This window comes from Miscanthus floridulus, chromosome 8 (assembly GCF_019320115.1).
Source record: "Miscanthus floridulus cultivar M001 chromosome 8, ASM1932011v1, whole genome shotgun sequence".
NCBI lineage: Eukaryota > Viridiplantae > Streptophyta > Magnoliopsida > Poales > Poaceae > Miscanthus > Miscanthus floridulus.
The window spans coordinates 4998758-5020997 of record NC_089587.1 but is presented as its reverse complement, the minus strand read 5'-3'; the positions used below and the strand labels follow the sequence as shown (position 1 = coordinate 5020997).

General features: G+C 47.0%; 2 protein-coding genes and 1 pseudogene across 4 annotated transcripts; all 3 read left to right on the top strand.

Annotated features, from left to right (window-relative positions):
- Positions 1 to 2627: 2627 nt before the first annotated feature.
- On the top strand, positions 2628 to 8396 carry LOC136468461 (uncharacterized; annotated as a pseudogene).
- A 2169-nt stretch (positions 8397 to 10565) lies between these two features.
- LOC136470950 (transcription factor TDR) lies at positions 10566 to 13854 on the top strand. Of its 2 annotated transcripts, XM_066468680.1 has the most exons (8): positions 10566 to 10727; positions 10939 to 11148; positions 11284 to 11388; positions 11494 to 11575; positions 11665 to 11748; positions 12105 to 12674; positions 12753 to 13250; positions 13346 to 13854. In XM_066468680.1, the coding sequence occupies exons 2-8, from the start codon at positions 11012 to 11014 to the stop codon at positions 13610 to 13612; spliced, it is 1743 nt and encodes a 580-aa protein (XP_066324777.1). In that variant the 5' UTR covers positions 10566 to 10727; positions 10939 to 11011; the 3' UTR covers positions 13613 to 13854. The 2 variants fall into 2 exon arrangements, with proteins under 2 accessions (XP_066324777.1, XP_066324776.1); XM_066468679.1 differs by lacking the exon at positions 10566 to 10727 and having other exon boundaries at positions 10808 to 11148.
- Positions 13855 to 18992: 5138 nt separating this feature from the next.
- On the top strand, positions 18993 to 22234 carry LOC136475556 (uncharacterized). Of its 2 annotated transcripts, none has more exons than XM_066473054.1 (7): positions 18993 to 19323; positions 19992 to 20040; positions 20386 to 20512; positions 20597 to 20667; positions 20759 to 20831; positions 21053 to 21176; positions 21405 to 22234. In XM_066473054.1, exons 1-6 carry the CDS (start codon positions 19152 to 19154, stop codon positions 21164 to 21166), a joined length of 606 nt encoding a protein of 201 aa, XP_066329151.1. In that variant the 5' UTR covers positions 18993 to 19151; the 3' UTR covers positions 21167 to 21176; positions 21405 to 22234. The 2 variants fall into 2 exon arrangements, with proteins under 2 accessions (XP_066329151.1, XP_066329149.1); XM_066473052.1 differs by having other exon boundaries at positions 21330 to 22230.
- The last annotated feature ends 6 nt before the right edge of the window (positions 22235 to 22240 follow it).

Below are 22240 nucleotides of genomic sequence, written 5' to 3'. Positions count from 1 at the left end.
TAAAAGAGGTAAGGTATTTACCATCCAAGAGTCTAGAGCTAATTTCTGTTAATGGAAGAAAAGACTAGAACATGCAACCATGCTTCATGGTGAATATAAGAAATTTCTAAAAGGCTTGGGTGACTACAAGACCAGATTGTTGCAATCATAGGGTGAAGTGTGGAATGATCTTGATGAATTAAAATATTTCGTATGGACTGATTTGGATGGATGCCACTTAGCACCAATCCAATGGTCATGTATCAATACAAATAAAAGCTAAATACAAAATAGTCATTTGTTGTTTAGTGTGAACTTTGACTATTAAGTACTAGAGACAGGGTCTAACAAGCACAAACCGGGGCAAGATGTGTCAACAAATGAAATGGAGAGATGACAACAGTATCCTAAAGAGAATAATTTGTGTTTGAGAGGTCTAAAAGTGAGAAACATTTGCTGTTAAACGCCTTAGAGTAGAAATCGCTCCACCTGAAATGAAGAGTAACCCAATCTAGTCCATCATAGGCCTGATTTGTATGAGGAAGGCTCCTCCTTTTGATCTGTAGAGTTTGTATTTGCCATTCACTTTCTTAATGTCGACCTCCCTTTGATGACGAGAGTTGATTCACGTATGAGGCATTTCACCAGCTCAGCTTGAGTGGCGTCCATCACCTTCCTGTAGGTTCTTGCCAGATTATCAAGGCCAATGACAAAGAGAGAGTACTCTTGACTAAGTGCAAGTTGTTATCTTTTTTTTTAGAAACTTGGTTCAGGATTAATGGCGCCCTGATGCCGATCCCTCCAAGGTATAAGATACCCTGTTCCTATGTATATGTTTTCTGATTTCCTTCTTCCTACAGTGATATTGGTGGGTACGATATTAGGATTGGTCCATTGGCGTTCAACAAGATGTACACGTCTGTTGGCCAGAGCTCTGTAGAGGAGATGGCAAAACTGAACTCACTCTCTTCACTGAGTTACGGTGGGAAGCTATATATACAACTCTACACATCTAATCCTAGAACACAGACATGCTAGGCTGTCATGCTGCTATAGTGACTAGATGTGACAGCAGGGCTGACTTTGGTGCCTGCCCCTGCCGCGGCTATAGTGCAGCAGCAGGGGAGCCCTTTCGGGGATCCTCCATGAAGCGGCTGACATAGCCCACGACGAACGCAATGTCCAGCCTCGTGTGGACTAGGTAGCGTAGACCGCCAACGATGCTCTGATAGAGTGTTGCATCTACCTTCGCCGTGGTACTGGCCTTTGTTAGCTTCAGCCGCTCCTCCATCGGAGTCACGCACGGCTTGCACTCAACCATGCCGCTCTGCTCCAACAGATTCGAGGCGTACGCGCTCTGACCGAGCGTGAGCGCCTCCTCCCTCTGTCTCACCTCGATGCCGAGGTAGTAGGAGAGGAGCTTCCTATAGGATCGGAACGATGGTCCCAAGTGCAAGCGTTTAACAAAAAGAGCTAAGCAAATTGCAGAGGAGCTTCCGACATCGTACTACCTTGCCGCTTCTAGTGGACAAGCGGGGATCGTCAGATTGCTTCATCAAGACACGCGTCCAACATCCAGGAACGGCGGCAGCTACGGCTCCCCTTGCGGGCACCTACCCTCCGTTGCAGAAAATCCACTCTAATATATATATATATATATATATATATATATATATATATATATATATATATATATATATATATATATATATATATATATATATATATATATATATATTCATTTTGGTTGTATGATATTTGTTTGACAACAACGTTCTCTTAGTTTTTTTTTGAATTATTCAACAGAATTGAATTTAAAGAAGAATAAATTACCTTATTGACTTGTGAGTAGTGATTTGTGATTTTTAATGGATGCGAGCCTAAGAAGCACCGATCGAGCGCTTTGCACCGCACAATGGGAAATAGTTCTGTACCAACTTATAGCAGTTACTTTAGTGATTGTTGATTAACATAAAGAAATATTTTCATTGATAAATACAAGATAATTCGTTAATTAGATAATAACTTTTCACGAGTTCAGATCTTTATTAGGATGATTACCTTCGGCTGCGAGTTCAGATGTTTAGGAATCAGGCCTACTCGGCTACTCCTGGCATGCAGTCGGTAAAGTGCTGTCTGGCGTTAAAGATTTGTAGCGACAGCAGTTACACCGACTACAGAAGTCTGTTGCTATAATTTTTTAGCGGCAGATAGCCTGTCGCTATATCTGTTTTTAGCGACAGATGATCCATAGCCAATCTCGGTGCTGTGGTGTAGCGCGTGCAGCTAGCTGGCCTCTCCACTATCCATCCGGCTTGCTTGATCAGGGAGACTGCCGGGGAAGCTACGTGCACGGAATAGGAAGGAAGAGCCACGCAGCCGTCTACAACTTACTTAACCTTGAAGTCGGCAGGGTCTACAACTTAACCCTCAGAACTTGCCGTTTTGATTCGGGCGGCGGCCGGGGTATGTAGACCTGACCGACATAGAGAAGAACTCCGGGCCCGTTCGTTCAGTTGATTCAGGCTTGCTTGCACTTAAAGTTCATTCAGAACTGGTTTCGATTCGATCGGTTCCCATCCCAATTGCATAAATGTATAGCTTGACTTTTGGTCGTCTTTACCTTACGTACCAAATTATTTACGTGCATGCATGGCTGTGCAATCCTTACGCCAACAAGGTCCGGGTGCCCCGCGCGCCGCCGCGTCCGTGGAGGAGAAGGAGATGGAGTCCCGCACCAGCGTCTTCCTCTTCGACGAGATGAACGAGAAGTTGGAACTGTGCCCCCGCCGCCACCAGCCAAGCAGTCGTTGCTCTCGCGCCTCGCACGGCTATGGCGCCGGTACTTCGTCGTCCGGTTCGATCCCTACTCCATACCCGCCGGTCAGCCGCTGACTGAGGAACAGATGGAGATGCTTGAACGGTAGTAACCCCTCGATCGTTCCATCCGATTTTTCCTGTTCTCGATCTCGATCTCGATTTCGATTTCGATCGCGCATATTACAACTCAAGCAATGCCGTCCTATTCTGTTTATTATTCAGGCAAAGATTGCCGGTCTACTTCAAGCGATTAGCTATGGATCTCGAGCTTGGCGAGTATTGCCTGGACCACTACAACAACCGTACGCATCCGGTTCGTGATCTATCCTATCAGTTCGCCTTGCCTAACGATCCTACTCCGCTCTGAATTTATTTGGATGAATGTGTGACAAACTGCCGCTCTGAATTTGGTTTACCCTAGAGTAGTAATAGCAATAAAAAAATAAAAATCACCAATACGTAAAAATAATAACAATAATTGTTTCTGTTTTGACACATGGAAACCAGTTAGTGGATCGGATCTTGCAGGGAATTTACTTTCTAGAGTTAATTAAGTATATATAGTTTTGGCAAACTTTAATTTGCTGCCATTTTTTTTTTTTTTGCTCAAACTTGTGTTGGGTACTCTTGATGGCCTAGTGACAAGTATAAAAGAACTGATGTAGTAAGCAAATGAACTGCATGGTGAACTCAATCATCAATGCTTCTTTATTTGTATATTTGCTTTGCTTTTCCATTTGCCCCGCTACACTTGACGGATTTCCTTACCCCGTGAATGGTTGGATTGGTTTGAGTCAGGGCAATGAGTGTGAGCCTGCTCCAGGCCAGGTGTACCGGAGACGCCATTTTCACAATGGCATGTGCTGGTACCATGGGAACTTCGTGGCTCGTAGGAAGCGCTCTGGTTTGTTCTCATTTGAGTACTCTTCTCATTTCTTCCTACTCCACGGACTCTCTTCTTCTACGAGCTTGCTCATGGAAAAGATTTCGATGGCGTCGTCACATGCACCCCCTTAGGTATATGGTCTACTTCTTTCTAGCTTGATGCATCTTCTCTCTCTTGTTTCTCTTATATACAACACACCTATCTCATATGTATTTGTTGGAAGATCATTCTCGTTTGCTAATGTAAGTGTAGGGAAAAGAGGGAAAAATACCATAAGACCCTCATTAGAAGGCATGCTCACCTTGTAGAAATAAGCTAGCGCTGAATGCCCAAGATTCACCTTTGTGCATATTTTAGGACCCGTGCTATTGTCGGTCATGAATGATGATGCATTTGACTGCACCTTTTGCCCAATCTAGAGGCAGGAAGCACGGGGATGAAACTATTACAATTGTTGCGACAATTATGATCTTTTTGTATGGTGTATTTGCTATTACAATTGTTGCTACAACTGTGATCTGTTTGCACTTTTTATATATATGTATAGAAACTAACCTATACTGCCTTTGCTGTCACATTCTAATGCTTTCTGTATAAATTAATTTTTGCCTTCTCTGTTCCTTCTGTTTTCAGATGAACAAGTTACTGAATCCTACCGTGTCTTGGGTTTTCCTCTTGGGTGCAGCGACGAAGCCAGCGGGGGGGGGCTACCCGTGCTCCAGCCCCCCCTACGGCCATGATTTACATGGAGCCCGGGCTTAGCCCGGGCTACCGCCATGAGGAGGAAGAAGAAGGCAAGGAGGGGCTGGAGGAAGAAGAAGAGGAAGCCAGCCCTGACTTCGTCGATTCCTGGCTTCGTCGCTGCTTGGGTGGTCTACTCGTCGTAGTGGCAAATGTATGAACCCCTCCCCCTCCTCTTCCTCTCTCTCAGACCTCAATACCTCATGATCATTCACTTTACTCACTTTTTTCATATTGCTTGGCTTCCTGTGTTTTTGCAGCGGATTCCTTTTACAAGACATGCTACCGTCGCTTTGATGTTCCACATCCTGGCATAAAGAAGATATTTGCGTGTGGACATAAGAATGTGGAGAGAAAGTCTGAAATGTGCTACCTTCGCTCCAATGTGCTGCATCCGGCCCCTGGGGAATTCGCGTTTGGCTATCACCATCCTTACCACCCCTACCCTACTAAGCACTGATAGTATATGGATCACCGTGGATGGGAAACTAGCTTCTTAGCTTGCTACTTGTTTGGTACTTATAGATAGATAGACTTGTCCGTATTGCTATCACTAGTAGAGAAATGACCTTTCATCCGCTTTGATTTTGGGCTTTAGTCTCGGTATTTTTTGCGTTCGGGAGTAAAGGAAGAATTAGTCCCGATTGGAGCTACCAACAGGGACTAAAAGCCCCTGTCCTGGCACGCTTTCGCAGCAGGCCACCTTTAGTCCCGGTTGGTGTTACCAACCCGGACTAAAGGTCTTTCAACCTTTAGTCTCGGTTGGTAATACCAACCGGGACTAAAGGGTGACCTTTTAGTCTCGGTTGGTGTCACCAACCCAGATTAAAGGTCTCCCACTCGGGACTAAAGGTACCCCACAGGTCAATTCAAAAGGAGAGTGTCCAGGACCCTATCACATGTGGTGTATAGCTGAATTGGTAAGGAGTTTATGCGCGAGGAAAGAGGTCCTGGGTTCGAATCTCACACATCGCAAGAGAGGTCTCCCTACAATTTTGTTTATTTTTCTCCTGAGGATGGACCTTTAGTCCCGGTTATGTGACCCGGGACTAAAGGCCAGGACCTTTAGTCCCAGATTCGTAGTCCCGGTTGGGAAACCGGGACTACAACCCATTTCTCTACTAGTGTATATTTGGCCTTGCTGGTTGGAATGACTGTGTACAAGGAACTTAAACGATGACTGCCTTTCATATACGTAGTGTGTTCCTAAACGCTAAACGCTAAATGGTCGGTCACCTACCGTTTAGCCATTATTCAGGCAAAACGTCCCATTAAACGAGCTAAACGGCCAATTAAACGGGGTAAACGGGTGATTTAACGGAAACGGCGCACCACCGTGTAGCGTATACACGGTGTTTAAACGGGCTAAACGGTCGTTTTAGGCGAACAATGCATATACGAGTTAATTTACGATAATGCTCCCATGCGTGCGTATCCGTCCGTCCAGACGCCGCGCGCCACACTATGCCTCGCCGCATCCGCCCATGTTGCTCGCTCCAGCCTGCAACACGTGCCTCCCTGAAAGGTCCTTGTTTGGTTTTGGTAATTGAGTGACAACCTAGGTGGACTAATTGTGTTTATGTGAGATACACAGGTGATTAGTCCACAGGTACATGTGTGTGAGCAACATATGCCATGAAGGTGAAAATGGCTTGAAGATGTTGCAAAGCTCACGCATGTGATGATGAAGGAGCTTAAATGCACATGAGACATGACATTGAGTCATGTGATCAAGGTGGAGAAGATCAAGACAAGACTTGGCTTGATGGACCGGTTGCAAGCGTGAAGGGCAAGTCGAAGGCTTTGGAGTGATGGACCGCGTGGCGATGAAGCTTGAGCAAGACTTGGCGCCGATGGACGATGGCAACGGTGAAGAGCAAGTAAAGTCAAGATCGATGAACCAATATGATAACGTGGTGATATGAAGTGGATCATATCATTGTTGATCATGTTGGTGCATATGTTGCATCGACGTTGAAGGAGATGGAATGAAAATGCGCAAGGCAAAGGTATAACCTAGGGCATTTCATTTCACCGGTCATAGGTGTGTAGAGAAGTTTATGACCGGGTTTAGGATAGATGGCCGTACTATCAAGAGGAGCAAACTTGTTTGCATATCGGTCATCTAGTGCCACTCGAGTGATCTAACTTTGCATCGTCGCTAGGATCGAGTGACGTGGCAAGTTGAGTGGCTAACATCCTTTGGGAAATGATTGTGAAAAGCTAACACACATACACATGGTGGTGTACACTTGGTGATGTTGGCACATTTACAAAGGAGGTGGTGTTTGCAGGGTTGAGATTCGGCGCTTTCGGGAAAATGGAATGCCTATTTTCTATTGCGCCGGATGCAAATTCTTGTGGTTGGCACATTGGAGCAAGGGTGAAAAAGTTAGAAGTGAAAACGTGTTGATCGCGAAGACGCTGGCGTCGGTCAACTGACCGGACGCTGGGTCTAGAAGCACCGGACGCTGGCAGGGTGCATCCGGTCAGGCTGACGTACGGTGACGCAGAAGCTGGAGTGTGACCGGACGCTAGGCTGCGTCCGATCACGTGCGACCGGACGCGTCCGGTCGAAGAAATACGCCTCGGGTACCTTACTGGAAACGACCGGACGCTGGGGTCCAGCGTCCGGTTAGTTGAAGCTGCTGCGTCCGGTCAGGTCAAGTGACCGTTGGAATCGGGACACGTGGCCGTCTGTGGGCGACCGGACGCTACGGTCCAGCGTCCGATCAACACGACCAGAGCGTCCGGTCGGCCTGATTTTTGCCCAGTGAAGGGGTAACGGCTAGTTTAGCCCTTGGGGCTATAAATAGACGTGACCTTCGGCCATGGCTGGTGCTGAGCACCTTGGGGGACTTTGTGTCCATGCTTGAGAGTGCTTAGGAGCCATCCATCTCACACATACTTGATAGTGATCATCCGATTGTGTGAGTGAGCGATTCTAGTGCGATTGCATCGTGAGGTTGCATCGAGTGACACTAGGTGATCGAGTTGCAAGCCGGTGGTGCTTGTTACTCTTGGAGGTTGCCACCTCCCAGACGGCTTGGTGGTGGTCTCCGTTGAAGCCCGCAAGAAGCTTGTGCGGCGCTCCGGAGAAGTGCTTATGAGGGGCACTTGTGCTCGCTCCACGTGCGGGCTTAGCGAGTGATGCTAATTAGCCGCCGAACCACCAAGTGAGCGGTCGACACAACGGGGACTAGCGTGTTGGCAAACACGTGAACCTCGGGAGAAAAAATAATCGTGTCAACCTTTGTTCTTCCCGTTGGTTTGCATCCCCGTTACACAAGCTTGCAATTACTTTCATATACATTGAGCTTGTGTTGTTGCTTTAGTAATTAGTTAGTTTGTGTAGCTTGCTAATTATCTTCTTGCTTGTGTAGCATAGAAGTAGCTCCCTTGCGTGGCTAATTTGGTTTGTGTAACCTTGTTAGTCATATTGCTTAGTTTGTGTAGCTAAGTAATTGAGCTCTCTAATTCGGCATTGGTTGTCTTGTTATTGAGCGTTGCTAGTGAGCTTAGTTGGCTTTGTGCTTTTGCTTACTAGCATGTGTAGGAGCTCCCTTGTTGCTTAAAGTTCTAGTGGCATAGGTTTGTGTAACCTTGCTCCTAGAATTGTTTAGGAGAGCTCTAGCTAGCCCGGCACCTTAGTTGCATAATAAGTATCTTTGCTAGGTGCTAGTGAACATATATAGAGGGGTGTAGTCTTGGCTAGATCGATTGTTTTAATTCCGCATTTATATCGGTTAGCCGACGCGTTTAATTTTAGAAAAGACTATTCACCCCCCTCTAGTCCGCCATCTCGACCCTTTCACTCCCCTGTGACAGTTGCTTCCTCCCGTCGCTCGCCTTGCTCGTCGCGTGCCCGGTCCGAGCGGATTCGACCCCCGCGTCGCGCAGCCCGCCCACCGCGGACATCCGCCGCCGCGCCCCATCCCACGCGTTGCCTCTTCCCTCCCTATCCCGCTGATAGTAGAGCGCCTCCCCGCCCTCTTCCCCAACCACCAACGCCACCAAGATGCCTTGCCGCTGCCGCCCCTACTGATGGCTGTTGGGCGCACGTGTCGAGGCGCCTCGAGTTGTCTCGGCCGAGCCTAGGGCACCCATGAGTGCGGCCAGATGCTGGTGGTGGTCGGGTGCTGCCACTCGCCGCCGGCTCCCACCCCGACAGCTGGAATCAACTGGCCCAAGCCTCCCCTCTCCTATGTTGCAAAATCATGTTTCTTCGTAGCTTTATTTTATTGAAGCAGCTTTAAGTGTTTCAAACGTTTCAGAGGTATGTTGCTACATTGTTTCATATGGATGTTACAAAAGTAGATCGGAGATGTTTGTATGTGTTGCATATGTTGCAAGTGTTTCAGAGGCATGTTGCAAGCGTTTGTTCAAAATGTTTCATCTGTTCTAGACGTATGTTGTAAACGTTCTGATATGAATGTTGCATATGTTTCACACATATGTTGAACAGTATGTTTCAAATGTTTCAGCTGTTTCAGTCTTATGTTACAGTAATAAGTGTTTTCATGTTGCAAGTTACAAGTTACAAGTATCTAATCTGAATGTTGCATATGTTTCACACATAAGTTGCATGTGTATGTTCCAATCTCCTTCATACGTATGTTGCATTCAAGTGTTTCATATCGCAAGTGTTTCAGGTTTCAGAGATACGTTTCAGAGAGTCATGGGGGCACGACCTGGGCGCCAGGGGATGGGGCGCGACGAGCCGGGGAGGCTGCGGAAGGGGCGCGCTATGGGGCCAGGAGATGGGGCGCGCGGCGCGCCGGGGCTGCGGACGGGGCGGCTAGGGGCCGGCACGCACCGCGCTTGTGGATGTGTACGCTGTGAGAAGACGAGCCGTGCGCTGTGAGAAGGCTAGGGCGAGGCGCTCGTATCAGGTGGGCTCCTGTGGATCGTATCGTATGGGTGGGCAGCTGCGTCCGGACGTGCTGCTGGGGCTGGACGTCCGGACGTTGGTGCAAGCCTCCCATTAATTTAAAGCTAGAAATAAGCCACGTTTTCTATGTAACATGGAAAACCGTTTGTATGTTTCTACTTTCTGCTGGAGACGTGCAAAAATGTTAAACTTTTTCTGTGGCTGCATTTTTTGTTTGATATGATGCTAGGAAATATGCCTGAGAGGATTCGCCATTTTATTAAAATGCCATTTGCAGTAAAAATGTCAAATTAATCAATACCGTATATTGTGAAAAATAAATAGATACAAATATTTAAAATCCTAACAGTTTGGAACATATTGAAGGCAAGTGATCAGTCTTTTTTTTTTGGGGGGGGGGGGGGGGGGGGGGGGGGTAAGGCATGTGATGATGTCGCATCGACCTAGCTAATTGGCAAAATTGTATGGTCTATGACATAGAGGAACTTCCCGTTCGTTCAGTTGATTCAGGCTTGCAGTACTTAAAGTTCATTCAGAATGTGCAAATTTCTATAGCCAAATTACATAGTTTGACTTTGGTCTTACTTACCAAATTATTACGTCATAAGTGCATGCATGGTTGCAATCCTTATTACGATATGAATTATGATGCATGGAGTCCTGACATGGAACTTATCTGTCATCGACACCAGAATGTGGAAATTTCTATATAGCCAAGATCCACAGGTTTAGGAAAAGCAAATTGAGAAGAAAAAAACAGGGTCACGCCTTTCTTGCGACTGACCTACTCACAACCACCTTCACAACAGTACATGTGTATTAATCAGTAAAACATGTTTTGCTTTCTGCTAACCCCAAGATTCCACTGAACAAATCTGTTTTTATGGATGGAAGAGCCTGAGGGGTTATTCAGACAAGAAACGCCTGTGGCCTGGTAATACATGCATATATAATAGTACTAGCACTGCCACACATGATGCAATGCAACAGTCCTGGACTGGTCCTGCAATAGAAAGGATTCTTCAGTTAGCAATAGCTTTCAGCTGATTCACTTCTCCCCCATCTGCTGAATCATTACCCCGCGGCGTTTCGTCACCGCTTTCAGAGTTCAGAGCGAGGTCACCAGGAACCCAGAAAGGTAGCTTTATGTTTCCCTCTGCTTATTCTCACAGATTATACCTAGGAATGACTCTTGGTATCATCATCGTCAGAATGTTCAGAAATGCTTGTGCACAAAGGTTACAGTTACTTGTAGACTCCTTCAGTTCAGAAAGTTCAGAACTGGGAGGTCAGATGACCATCATGCTAGTTTTTATTTACAGTTTCGAAGCATGATTTTGCCTGTGATCATATATAGATGTAGAGTAACATTGAGTGATACATGACGCCGAGAGAGCAGCACATGAACAGGTCAGATTGTACCCTTGCGTGCCGTGAATTATCCATAGCCTGCCTCAAGTTCTTTTCTTGCAGCCTTTTTTTTTCCACACCACACCCATGACATCAACCAATCCCATCCTGATTCCTGACACACAGCACGGAAGCTAGCGACCCTCCCTCGCGCATGCACTCTGCTGACGCTTTCATTTTCATGGCTGCTTCTTCTTGCTTCGATATGCAGGCTGCAGCAGCCACAGTCCTCCAGTGGCTCCTAGGGTGAGGCGATCGCGGGTGCTCACCGGTCGGCCAGCGCCATGGGAGGGGGAGGTCACCCGTGCGTGGCTGCCGCCGGCGATGGAGCCGGGACCAGCGTGGAGGCCGCGTTGAGGCCTCTTGTCAGCGTCGACGCCTGGGACTACTGCATCTACTGGAGGCTGTCTCCTGATCAGAGGTAAGAGTAGCTAGCTAGCATCACTGATCTGCCTTGCTTCTTCTCTTCTTTTTTACTTTTCTTTTGGAGCTTAGAAATAAGAATCATGCGAATGTGTTTGATGACATGTCTCGCTCTGGCACAAACGCCTTGCAGGTTCTTGGAGATGACTGGGTTCTTCTGCAGCAGTGAGTTCGAGGCACAGCTTTCAGCACTGGGTGACCTGCCTCCATCAATCCAGCTCGACTCCTCATCTGCAGGGTAATACAATTACAATCTCCATCAGTTCCACTGTCACTCGGGAGGCATCGATTGCCTGCCGTGCCAGGTCGAATTCTAATCCCTGCAGTTCTATCGATCGGTCAGAATGCACGCCGAGGCCATGGTGTCCAACCAGCCGATTTGGCAGAGCAACCGCGTGCCAGAGCTCCAAACAAGTTACTCCTGTGTAAGCAAAGCACATCAGCTCTTGTCATCTTCAACCTCCCTCCACTGCTGTCTCTCTGATCATCATCTTGTATCCATGACATGGTGCAGGAGCCCGGATCCGGAGGCGACCCGAGGACGCGGCTGCTGGTGCCGATCGCCGGCGGCCTCGTCGAGCTCTTCGCGGCGAGATACGTACGTAAAAGCCACGGCTGAGTCTGCACCGGTTTTTCTTTTTTTTTTTTTTCTGTTTGCCGCCATCACATCAGAAAAATTCAGGATCAGTTTGGCGGGGGATCGGTTTCTGTTAGGCGGGCCACGGGTAGTTAGCCCGAGAACTGCCAGAACCAGGAGCGCACGGCTTCCGCGTGACCCAGCTGCCAGCGCCGCCGCCCCGGCGAAGATGTGGCGGTGAACCGCACGCAACAGCCACGGCCTTTGCATTTGCATGCCATGCGCACACAAACACATGACATGACAAGACACACCTGACCTGACGCTCTCCTCTTTATATGTATATGCCGCCGCGGCGTGCGGGCGTGCGCGCGCAGATGGCGGAGGAGGAGCAGATGGCGGAGCTGGTGATGGCGCAGTGCGGGGTGCCGGGCGCCGGAGAGGGGGGCGAGGGCGCCGGCGTGCACGCGTGGCCGCCGGGATTCGCGTGGGACGGCGCCGCGGACGCGTCGCGCGGGATGTACGGCGGCGCGGTACAGCCGTCGCTCGGCCTGTTCGACGCCGACGGCAGCGTCGCGGCGGACCCGTTCCAGGCGGTGGTGCAGCAGGCGCCGGGCGCCGGTGGTGGTGCGGTAGACGACGCCGGGTGGCAGTACGCGGCGGCGGCTGCTGGGAGCGATTTGGCGACGGTGCAGCAGGAGACGCAGCCGCAGCCGCAGCCGCGCGGCGCGGACTCGGGGTCCGAGGGCAGTGACATGCAGGTGGACCCCGAGGACGACGGGGACGGGGACGGCGACGGCGACGGCGACGCGCAGGGCCGTGGCGGAGGCGGGAAGGGCGGCGGGAAGCGGCAGCAGTGCAAGAACCTCGTGGCGGAGCGGAGACGGAGGAAGAAGCTCAACGAGCGGCTCTACAAGCTCAGGTCGCTCGTCCCCAACATCTCCAAGGTCGGTCCGTCGTTGCCATCCATCGAACGCTTTGCTTTCTTGCTTCTCTGATGGATGAATGAATGATATATCCTGCAGATGGACCGCGCGTCGATCCTCGGCGACGCCATCGACTACATCGTGGGCCTGCAGAACCAAGTGAAGGCGCTGCAGGACGAGCTAGAGGACCCAGCGGACGGCGCCGGCGGCGGCGCCCCCGACGTGCTCCTGGACCACCCGCCGCCGGCGAGCCTGGTGGGGCTGGAGAACGACGACTCGCCGCGCACGAGCCACCAGCAGCCGCTCGCCGGGAGCAAGAGGGCCCGTGCGGCGGTGCAGGCGGCGGAGGAGGAGAACGGCCACAAGAGGGCCCGTGCGGCGGTGCAGGCGGCGGAGGAGGAGAACGGCCACGACATGGAGCCGCAGGTGGAGGTGCGGCAGGTGGATGCCAATGAGTACTTCCTGCAGATGCTGTGCGAGCGCAAGCCTGGCCGCTTCGTCCAGATCATGGACTCCATCGCCGCAATGGGACTGGAGGTGACCAACGTCAACGTCACCTCCCACGAGAGCCTCGTCCTCAACGTCTTCCGCGCGGCCGTACGTACAATGACACCGCCGCGCCATTGATGCATGCAACGCAATTCGTAGCAGCACGTGCTCATTTTCTCTCTCTTTTTTTGTGGCGCTGGCAGAGGCGGGACAGCGAGGTGGCGGTGCAGGCGGACAGGGTGAGGGACTCGCTGCTGGAGGTGACGCGGGAGCCGTACGGCGTGTGGTCGTCGGCGGCGCCGCCGGTGGGGATGGGGATGAGCGGCGGCGGCATCGTCGACGTCAAGCTCGACGGCGTGGACGTGAAGCTCGATGGCATCATCGACGGGCAGGCGGCGCCGGGCGTCGCAGTGGCAGTTGCAGAGGATCAATACGGTGGCTACAACCATCTCCTCCAATACCTCGCTTGATCATCATTTACTAGCATTTTTTATGTTGAAAAATTGAATCAAAGGATGGATCAACTAATAAAAACGGGTTCTACATATAAGTGACTGAATTGCGATTATTGGTAGTATATGGTCGTTGATTAAAGTATATTAATTATTGAGTTTAAGTTCATGGAGTTTTTTCCTGCTTTTCTCGATTTTTTTTTTGTGTTGGTTCAAATGAGGGTGGATTGGTGGAATAATAAAGTTGTTTTATGTGTTTTTATTTTGGCTCTTTGCATGAGTTGCGCACTTAAATATCGTTTGTTACAAGTTTCGGGTCCAGCAAATAGTTTCATTATTTTATTATAGCGCAGGTCTAGTTTGCTTATTATAAATTCGGACTCGGGTATCTTTTTTATAAATAGTTTCATTTATTTATTTGATAATTGTTTTATCCCGATGCGCCTCCAGATCCGTTTGGTACAACTCTCTGTCACTGTTGAAAGCAGTTTTTTTAGCTTCAATTCCATGAGCAATTTCATCGATGGAGCTTAAACTGTTTTCAATAAACATTTAGTAAAACAACTTCTCAATAAAACTGAGATGAAGCTGTAAGAAGCTAGTATTTTCAGTTTCACCAGCTTTCTTGGGAACGTGAGCCAACTCTGACTTAGAGTTGTTGTTATCTTTTTTTTTTTTTTTTTTGTCTCTAACTATTTTCCTATTATATCTTGTGACTGCAATTTTAGTTGAGACTAAATCAAGTAGTCTTCAATCTCAACCTGGTTAGCTCTATTAGCAATAAAAAACACTTTTTAAATCTTTATCTAGCTACAATTCGAGATGATCTTGCTTTTCTATTATGGTTCTATAGATTGTTTTTCACTATAGTATCGTTTGATTCATCACAATGCTTTTCATGTCTGGGAGCCATACGCTAGAGTCTGTCACCACCTTTTAGTTCCACGTAATCATGAGCTACCATAATAGACAACTTATATAGTGAGTTGTTCTTTTAAGCGATCTCCTAGGAACTCACAATTTCTTAATTTGTACACAGAATAAATGGAACATTATGAGTTGCATGGCAATCATAACTCGTGTAACATAAACCTTAGCTTAATAGATGGTTGTTTAGCAAAACAATTACACCTCTTTCTCTCACCTCGCTTATCTCCCATGTTATCAAAATTCTTACATGACTTTGCGTTAGACTACCTACGAGACCGCTAATGGGTAGCAATATATTTGTGCTTAGCTAAATCCAAAGGAGGCAAGCCCTGTCGATTGCATCAACTACTCCATCTGCGCACATCTCGGCAAATGCATCATTATCGACCTTCGGTGATAACTCCTATATCGTCTCCCTTCGATGACTATGACAACCAGTACGACTACTTCCACTACTATGATTACTTCGGCTACATAGAGCTACCCCTAGTTCCACTACTTCCAAAACCTAGTGGCTAGGAGGCTACTATTGAGGGTGAGTACGGCTAGGCCTACCCCTTCCTTATAAAAAAGTCCAAAGGCCCAAACTATAATTAAAGGGCATGGACCTCTATGTAATTTGTAACCTAAAGTGGTAGAGAGGAAGATTGGCTTCTCCCACTTCCCTTATAAATAGAGCACAGGGGATAAGAGGAAGGGTGGTTCCTCCACCTACACCAAAATTTAAATCTCTTATACTTCTCTCTCTTATACAACATGGTTTAACACCTGGTATTAGGAATTTCCCTGGCAAGGAGCTGGCAACTATAGGATATTTAACCCTGGTTTCACGAGGGTCGGCACTGCTCTTGCAAGTAATGTTACGTGTGGACAAAATGAACTGTACATTTTAGCAGACCTTATGGAACTCAACTGTCTGCATTTCACTTCATAATGTGCCAACCTTAGAAGAGAACACTAGACAAACTATCTCAAAACAATAATAAAACAGTTCATAGCAATATGGAAATGTGATTTAAGGTGGAGTGTATACCATAGTGGATTGTAAAGGCAAGGATAATGATATTTTGATTTATCAGTAAACAGAGGAATGAACTGGATACATACCTTCGAGGTTATTACTTGGGATCATCCCTTCCACGCTTGAACAAATAGACACATCATCCCAGCCACACTTGAACAAATAGACACATCTGTAGTTGTACTCGTCCCTTGCCAAAACAGTATCAAATACGCTAATCGGATAAACCCTGTCAAACTCGGCAACCTTGATTGCAATGACATTGACAGAGTCAACCAACTAATGATGACGAGGGGAAGAGATCTTGTGGATCGGTTTGTGAGGCACACAATACGAAAATCAAACCAACAATACGATTTTATACACGTACATCCATCAACACATGCGATGAACAAATTACTAAGGATGGTGCATCAAGATGTTGCTTGTGTATTGATGCGTGTACTTAGTGGAGGCGAGCATGTTTGATAAATGAAAATGATCACAAATCTACTCACACTCTTTGTCCAGGTCAAAGAAGGCTATGTTGAATGCCCAAAAGTGGGGTAGGAGCAGAAAACCCAGCTTGTGGTTGTATTCAATGAGCTCTCGGCAGCAAACCATTTGAAGAATATTCACCACCTTCTGCTCCCATGTGAGGTTAGGCTCCAGAAGATCCTGATTTCCATCATCCGGCATCATTTCCTCCTCAGTCTTCTTCATAATAGCCAGCTTAGCATCTTTCTTCTTCTTAGCATCAGCTAGCTCAGCCTCTTTCTTCTTCTTAGCATCAGCCAGCTTCGCCTCTTTCTTCTTCTTAGCATCAGCCAGCTTCACCATCAGATTTGCCCTCTCCTTCACCTTTGCCTTCGCCTTAGCTAGCTCCTTCGCGCTCTTCAGGCACCTAAAACGAAGGGGTCTGTCACCCTCTCCTCCACAATCACTAGTGAAAGCACCTGTAAAACGAGGTTTTGGTTTCTCATGCGTCCTATCCAGTTAAACGTGCCATTGTATAACATGTTAAAGAGTGACGGGGTTACAGATTCAAACAGATGGGCATATATAGTGGCATTCGGTTCGGATGATTGATTTAATGGTAGTCGGTAGATAGTACATTCACACGTTTCTGCACAGACCCCGCAGCTAGGAGGGCAGGAATCGTGCTCTTTTTCAAATGTTTGAAGCTCCAATTGACGCAACAACATCTTAATTTTATCACGATTGTGCTGCTTCCAGCTTCCGCAGCTTAATCGCTCACTTAAAATAACTTGCAGTCGCATCTCCACCGTAGTTCTCCATAGCGCACCGCTCCTTGGCGTCCTGCCAGGGGCGGATCCAGTAAAAGGGACATGGGTGTACACATGTACACCTAATAATTTTTGCAAAAACTTCGAAGTTAGGAGGCTTGTCAATTAAATAGCTTTAGGTTAGGGTTTCGGTGCTCAGCTTGAAGGGAAGGGAAGAGAAGGGGTGGGAGTACCTAGTGGGTGCTCGTCGCCGGCGAAGAGACCAACTAAAGCCTCACCACCTGGCTTAGGGCGGCGGCGGCCCACCAGTCGTCGGAGAGTGAGAGGGGGCGAGGGAGGCAGACAGAATGCATGAGTAGGGATGCAACGGACAGAAGGGGAATACACGTTATGCAGTGACGGCGTAAAACAAATTTTAAAAAATAGAGCGCACCCGCATGGGCGGCCTTCTTCTGGGCCGTTTTTTCGCAGTTTCTTTCGAAGTTTCTGATTTCTTTATTTTTTCTTCTCTCCCTTTTAAATTTTTTATTTTTGTTGGCTTCAATAAATAAATGAACGAACACGAGATTTTTGTTGACATCTACAGCGGCAGATTTGTAGAAAATAATAAAAATTATATTGAACACGGACACGTGGATCTAATATTAGAATCGGACAGAAAGCGGACACATAAGCTAAGTGAAGGATGATTTGTATTGGCCGTGGACAAGTGAGCAGGGGTCGGGACTTACTATCGCCAGGTGGACGATGAGGTTGCGAGACCTAAACGAAAACCGTAAAATGTTCCTGTCGACGGATTAGAGCGTCTATGGATGATGGAGGCTTGCGTGGTGGTGGTCGCAGCGATGAGTTCAGACTTCCCGAGTAGCTATCTTCCGAGACCACGAGAACTTGCAACAAGTAATAATATGTGGCGTGCGTACCAGATTGCTTTCCTGCCTGCTGTGAGCAATGGAGGATGGAGCTTCCGTTTCGTCGAATCGTGGTGCCTCGGCCTCCACGCCTGCCGGCGCGCCCCGCAGCTGGTCGCCGTCTCCTACCGTCTGACGCGCACGGCGTGCCTGCCCGCGAGATTGGGTCGCACATCTGCTGTGTTCCGAGATTGTATTTTGTTCGATATATATAGATATAACAAGAAATGACTTCGTACGGAAGGAGACGTAGCTAGCACGGCCATTTCCAAAGATCAATAATTGTGGCAACCCAACTCTATGCTACAGTCGCGTTCAGAAGTTAGGACCCTTGATAGAGCTCAACCAAAACAATTTCAGCTGTGGATCCTTTTTTTCTTCAGTTTCTCTAATTAGAAAAACGTTTGATAAACGGATTTTCTAATTGTTCAAACAGTAAAATGACTATAATATTTTTTTTTATTTTGTTGAGCTAAGGGTAGTTCACACGCCTGCCGAGCTAAGCCTCTTCTATTTCTTTCTTTTCTTTCCTTCTTCTGTTATTTGTTTTCTTCTCTTCTTTTATCTCTTATATATATGTCTTCCCTTCTTCCTCTCCCTTATTTAGTTCACCAAGCTCCTCATCTTTACCTCTCGCTCTGTCTTCCAAACACCGCGCCATCAGGACTGGGAGGAACAGAGGACGGGAGGAGAGCCGCCGCCCGACGCAGCCGGCACTGTCACGCGTCAGCTACCGTGCCCGAGGGGCCGGACACCGGACGCCGCCGCACGCTGGAAACCCCGAAGCCGCACCTACACACTGTCGCCTCCGAGCAGATGTGCCCTGCCTCCTGACCCTAGAGCAGCAGCGAGAGGCTTGCCGATTCTTCTTCGCTTGGCCGTAGTTTTTCAGCACAACAAATTAATAAACAGTACTTTCGGCTTATTAGCTAAATAAACCGGGCGTCTATCGTTGGAGGTGGAAAAAGAAGACGGATGAGTGGATTGTTTCCATCGCAGATCGGACGGCCTGCACTCAACGTCGACATGGCTAATTTCCATCGCAGATCGGACGGCCTGCACTAAACGTCGACATGGCCTCATGAGAAGCAAGAAGTGGTATACTACGAAAATAAGGAGTATGGTAGATGGTAGATATGCGGCCTAATCGTATGAGACTCGGTTCTCCTCGCTGAAGCAAACAGAGAGGCTGTTGTATATAAAAAAAACAGAGGCCAATCAAACGAAGCCATCAGTCATCACTTGGGCCGTAACGGCAGCCCAAGCCCACGCTTCCAGCTTCCTCGATGCCCGCCCGCCTCAATTGCACTCGTCACCGGCGTAACGGCCCAGCTGCTCCCATCCCTCTCTCGCTCTCCAGTCCCGACTCGTCCCGGCGTCCCGCCGCCGCCAACGATCGAGAAGAGGAGCTTCTGCTTCTGCTTCTGCACCGCATCGACAGTCACCGGCCAGGACCGAGGGCCCCACTGATGGCGGAGGAAGCTGTATCCATGGAGGCGCCGCCACTCCACAGACCCTCCTCCCTGCGGGAAGCCGCCCTCGACGACGAGACCCGGGCCCTCGTCGCCCCCGACGCCGCCGACCTCCCGGCGTCTCCCCCATCCGCCGTCGAGGCCAACTTCGCGCGCTACTTCATCGCAGGTAAAAAAGGCTTGGGCTTTTGTCATACGTACCTGATTAGTGTGGAAGCTTTGAGCTTTTCTTGGTACGCTTGCTGTTATAGAGAGTGAAATTCATTAGGCTATGGAAGGTGGGATCTCGAGGAGCTTACTTCTACTTCATTACAGTATTGTCGTCTTCTGAGCCAAGTGTTTAGCAATCTCACGTATGATTGGGTAGGGAAATTAATTCGGTGTGTACTCCGGATATACATTTGTTATTTGAAACCGCCATGCTGTATATTTCGGTGCTCATGTCATTTTTTTTTTGTGTATTCTTCAAAACTGTTGTTTCATTTTTTGGAACTAGAGTTAAAATTAAGCACACCTTGATTTGTTGGGTGAAATCTATTTACTCGGTCACTGTGGGAATATCAGTATCAACATCCAACCTGTTATTTCTAGCCCGTTGACCCATTCCAAGTACTCCTAGGATATAAGATCCTGGATTCCGTTGCTGAAAATTTTATTTTCAGCATACTGTGTCTGCATTGTGTAGGCTAGCGTGGTTCTCTAGCATTAGTGATTTAACATACTAGAATGTTTGACAAGTTTATGCTGTTATGTTGAGCCAAGGGAAGAAAATGTTTCTACTGTTTTCTAGACGTCTGCCTCAAGACTCTAATTTCACTATACTGCTTTCTTGGGCAGATTTTCTGAATCCAGGGTATGATCAGTATGTATATCGCCATCCAAACGGGTAGGTTTTCAATTTCGAAAAGTCAACATCAGGTTTTCGAGGCTTTTGGTGAAATTTGCATTTTAACATTGAGGGAATTATTTGTAGATACTAAGAATGCTAAGTGCTGAGTATAACTAAGAAAGCCGAATGTATGCTGCACTGCTGCATAACATAATCGTGGTACTTTTTTACCTGCAAATAAATGGCCTGTTCTTGTGTTAGGTATTTATTTTCTACATACAGTAACTCTAGTTGACAAGTGCCCATCAATGCCTTCCTGTTTTCTGATTAGTGCACATTGAGATTTCTAATGAGCCTTAATATCTATTCTTATGGTTGCTTTGTTTTATTGAAAAATTTCAGATTGTGTGTGGTTGGTTTAGCTCCAGCCCATGTTGTGTTTAAAGAGGAAGGAGTAATAACCGCTGTTGACTTCAATGTTGGCAAGTCAGATCGCAGTGAGATGAAAGTCACAGGAAAACGCAAAAGGGTAACTAGACTGCTTAAATGTTTTATTTATTTATTTTTAATTAAATAAACGGCAGCATGAAATAATGTTCATTTTACATTGCAGAATGCACAGCACTTGCAAGAAAATTCTGCATTGTGCAAAGTTTGTGTAAATGATAAATCTTTTATTGTGAGGTTGGTCCCCTTGATCTTAAAGATCACATAAGTATGTCTGAGACATTATTGTTTTCTGCACTGCAGTGTTGCTTATGCTAAAGTTTTACAGATGCTGCGTGAAAGGTTCCCTCTTGGAGATCAATGAAAGATTGATCAAACAACCAGATCTTCTTAATACCGCTGTGAGTACATCCTGTTGTCTGGCAAATTTCCTCTATTTCTTTGACTGTTTGTGTGCTTACTATATGATCTCCTTTTCTGTTCTAGTTGTGCTCTAGGCTTTTTGTTTAAGATAGGATATTAATTCGAGACTTTTGCTGCTTTTTCAATTTGATGTTTGTTTTCTTTACCAAATACTGGGCATCACACATCTTCATTTATTTTTTTCCCTTTTTGCATTTAGGCTGACAGGGAAGGATATATAGCAATCTTCCAGCCGAAACCAGCTGACTGGCTCAAAATTAAGGAGAAATTTCTTAGTTATGAGGACTACAAGAACTTGAGAGGAGTATGTTGACACCCAGAAGGTATCTAGTGCCATATTTGTCTTACCATTTTGGCTTTTTCTTTCCAAACTTTGAACACGTTTCCCAACATCAATATCTGAATCTATAAGGCGAGTACTGTCTTTTTGCATCATTTTCTTGTGGTGTGCAATTAAATCCCTTTTGTCCATGCAGAAGATGTTCTGAACATGAACCCAGCGCTTAAGGTTCGACTCAACCATTGGTGTGATGATATCTTTGTTGCTGCAGATATTCGCAGTTTGATAAAAGCTTCATCACATAGCTACTGCAACGCAAACATGTGAACTGGACTCACTTTAAAGTTTAGCCTCGCGCACTTAACTGTTGCCTATATGATGCTAAGGTCTTGAAGACACGATGAATGGATGTTGCCTATATGATGCTAAGGTCCTGAAGATGTTTGCTTTGTTTATTCTGTCAGAAAATTGGTGTACAAGACTCATTCATTTGTGGCTAGACATTACTTCCCAATGTAATAACTGATGAATTGGGATCCAATTTATCGAAGTTTTGTCCTCCTCCAAATGTTAAGTTATATATACGAAGCTGATACAAGACCAATGCACTGCAAAAGTGGAACTTATAAAACAAAAACAACGATGAATATTGTTCACAGTTGGGACCAAAGAGCAGAAACAAGATTGGACCACAGGCTAACCTCCTGTTTTCTGTTTTTGCTTTCATAAGCTGTTCATGGTACAGTACATTGCATGCTGATTGTTGAGTCAGGGCAAAAGGTGAATATATGCATATAAACGCAAGGAAAAAGGCAAAAGAAAAAATAGGCCTGCCTACAGTATCTTGCATGTTTCTACTGCCATCAGGGCAAAAAGGAAAAAGGAAGGAATACACTGGTCTTTGCATAGTTTTTCTTTCATTCAGGATATATAAAAACGAAAATCTGAAAGCCTCTATGTTTTGTCTTCGTTACGTTTTATCCGGCATCATCTCATTTCTTCTAAACAGTGGACTGGTGTTGAATAAACTTTACGAAATCGGTAATGCTTTGGTTAGGGTGTGTGTCCGCCCGAACGCTTGCTTGTTGGGCTTAAATCACAGCCGAT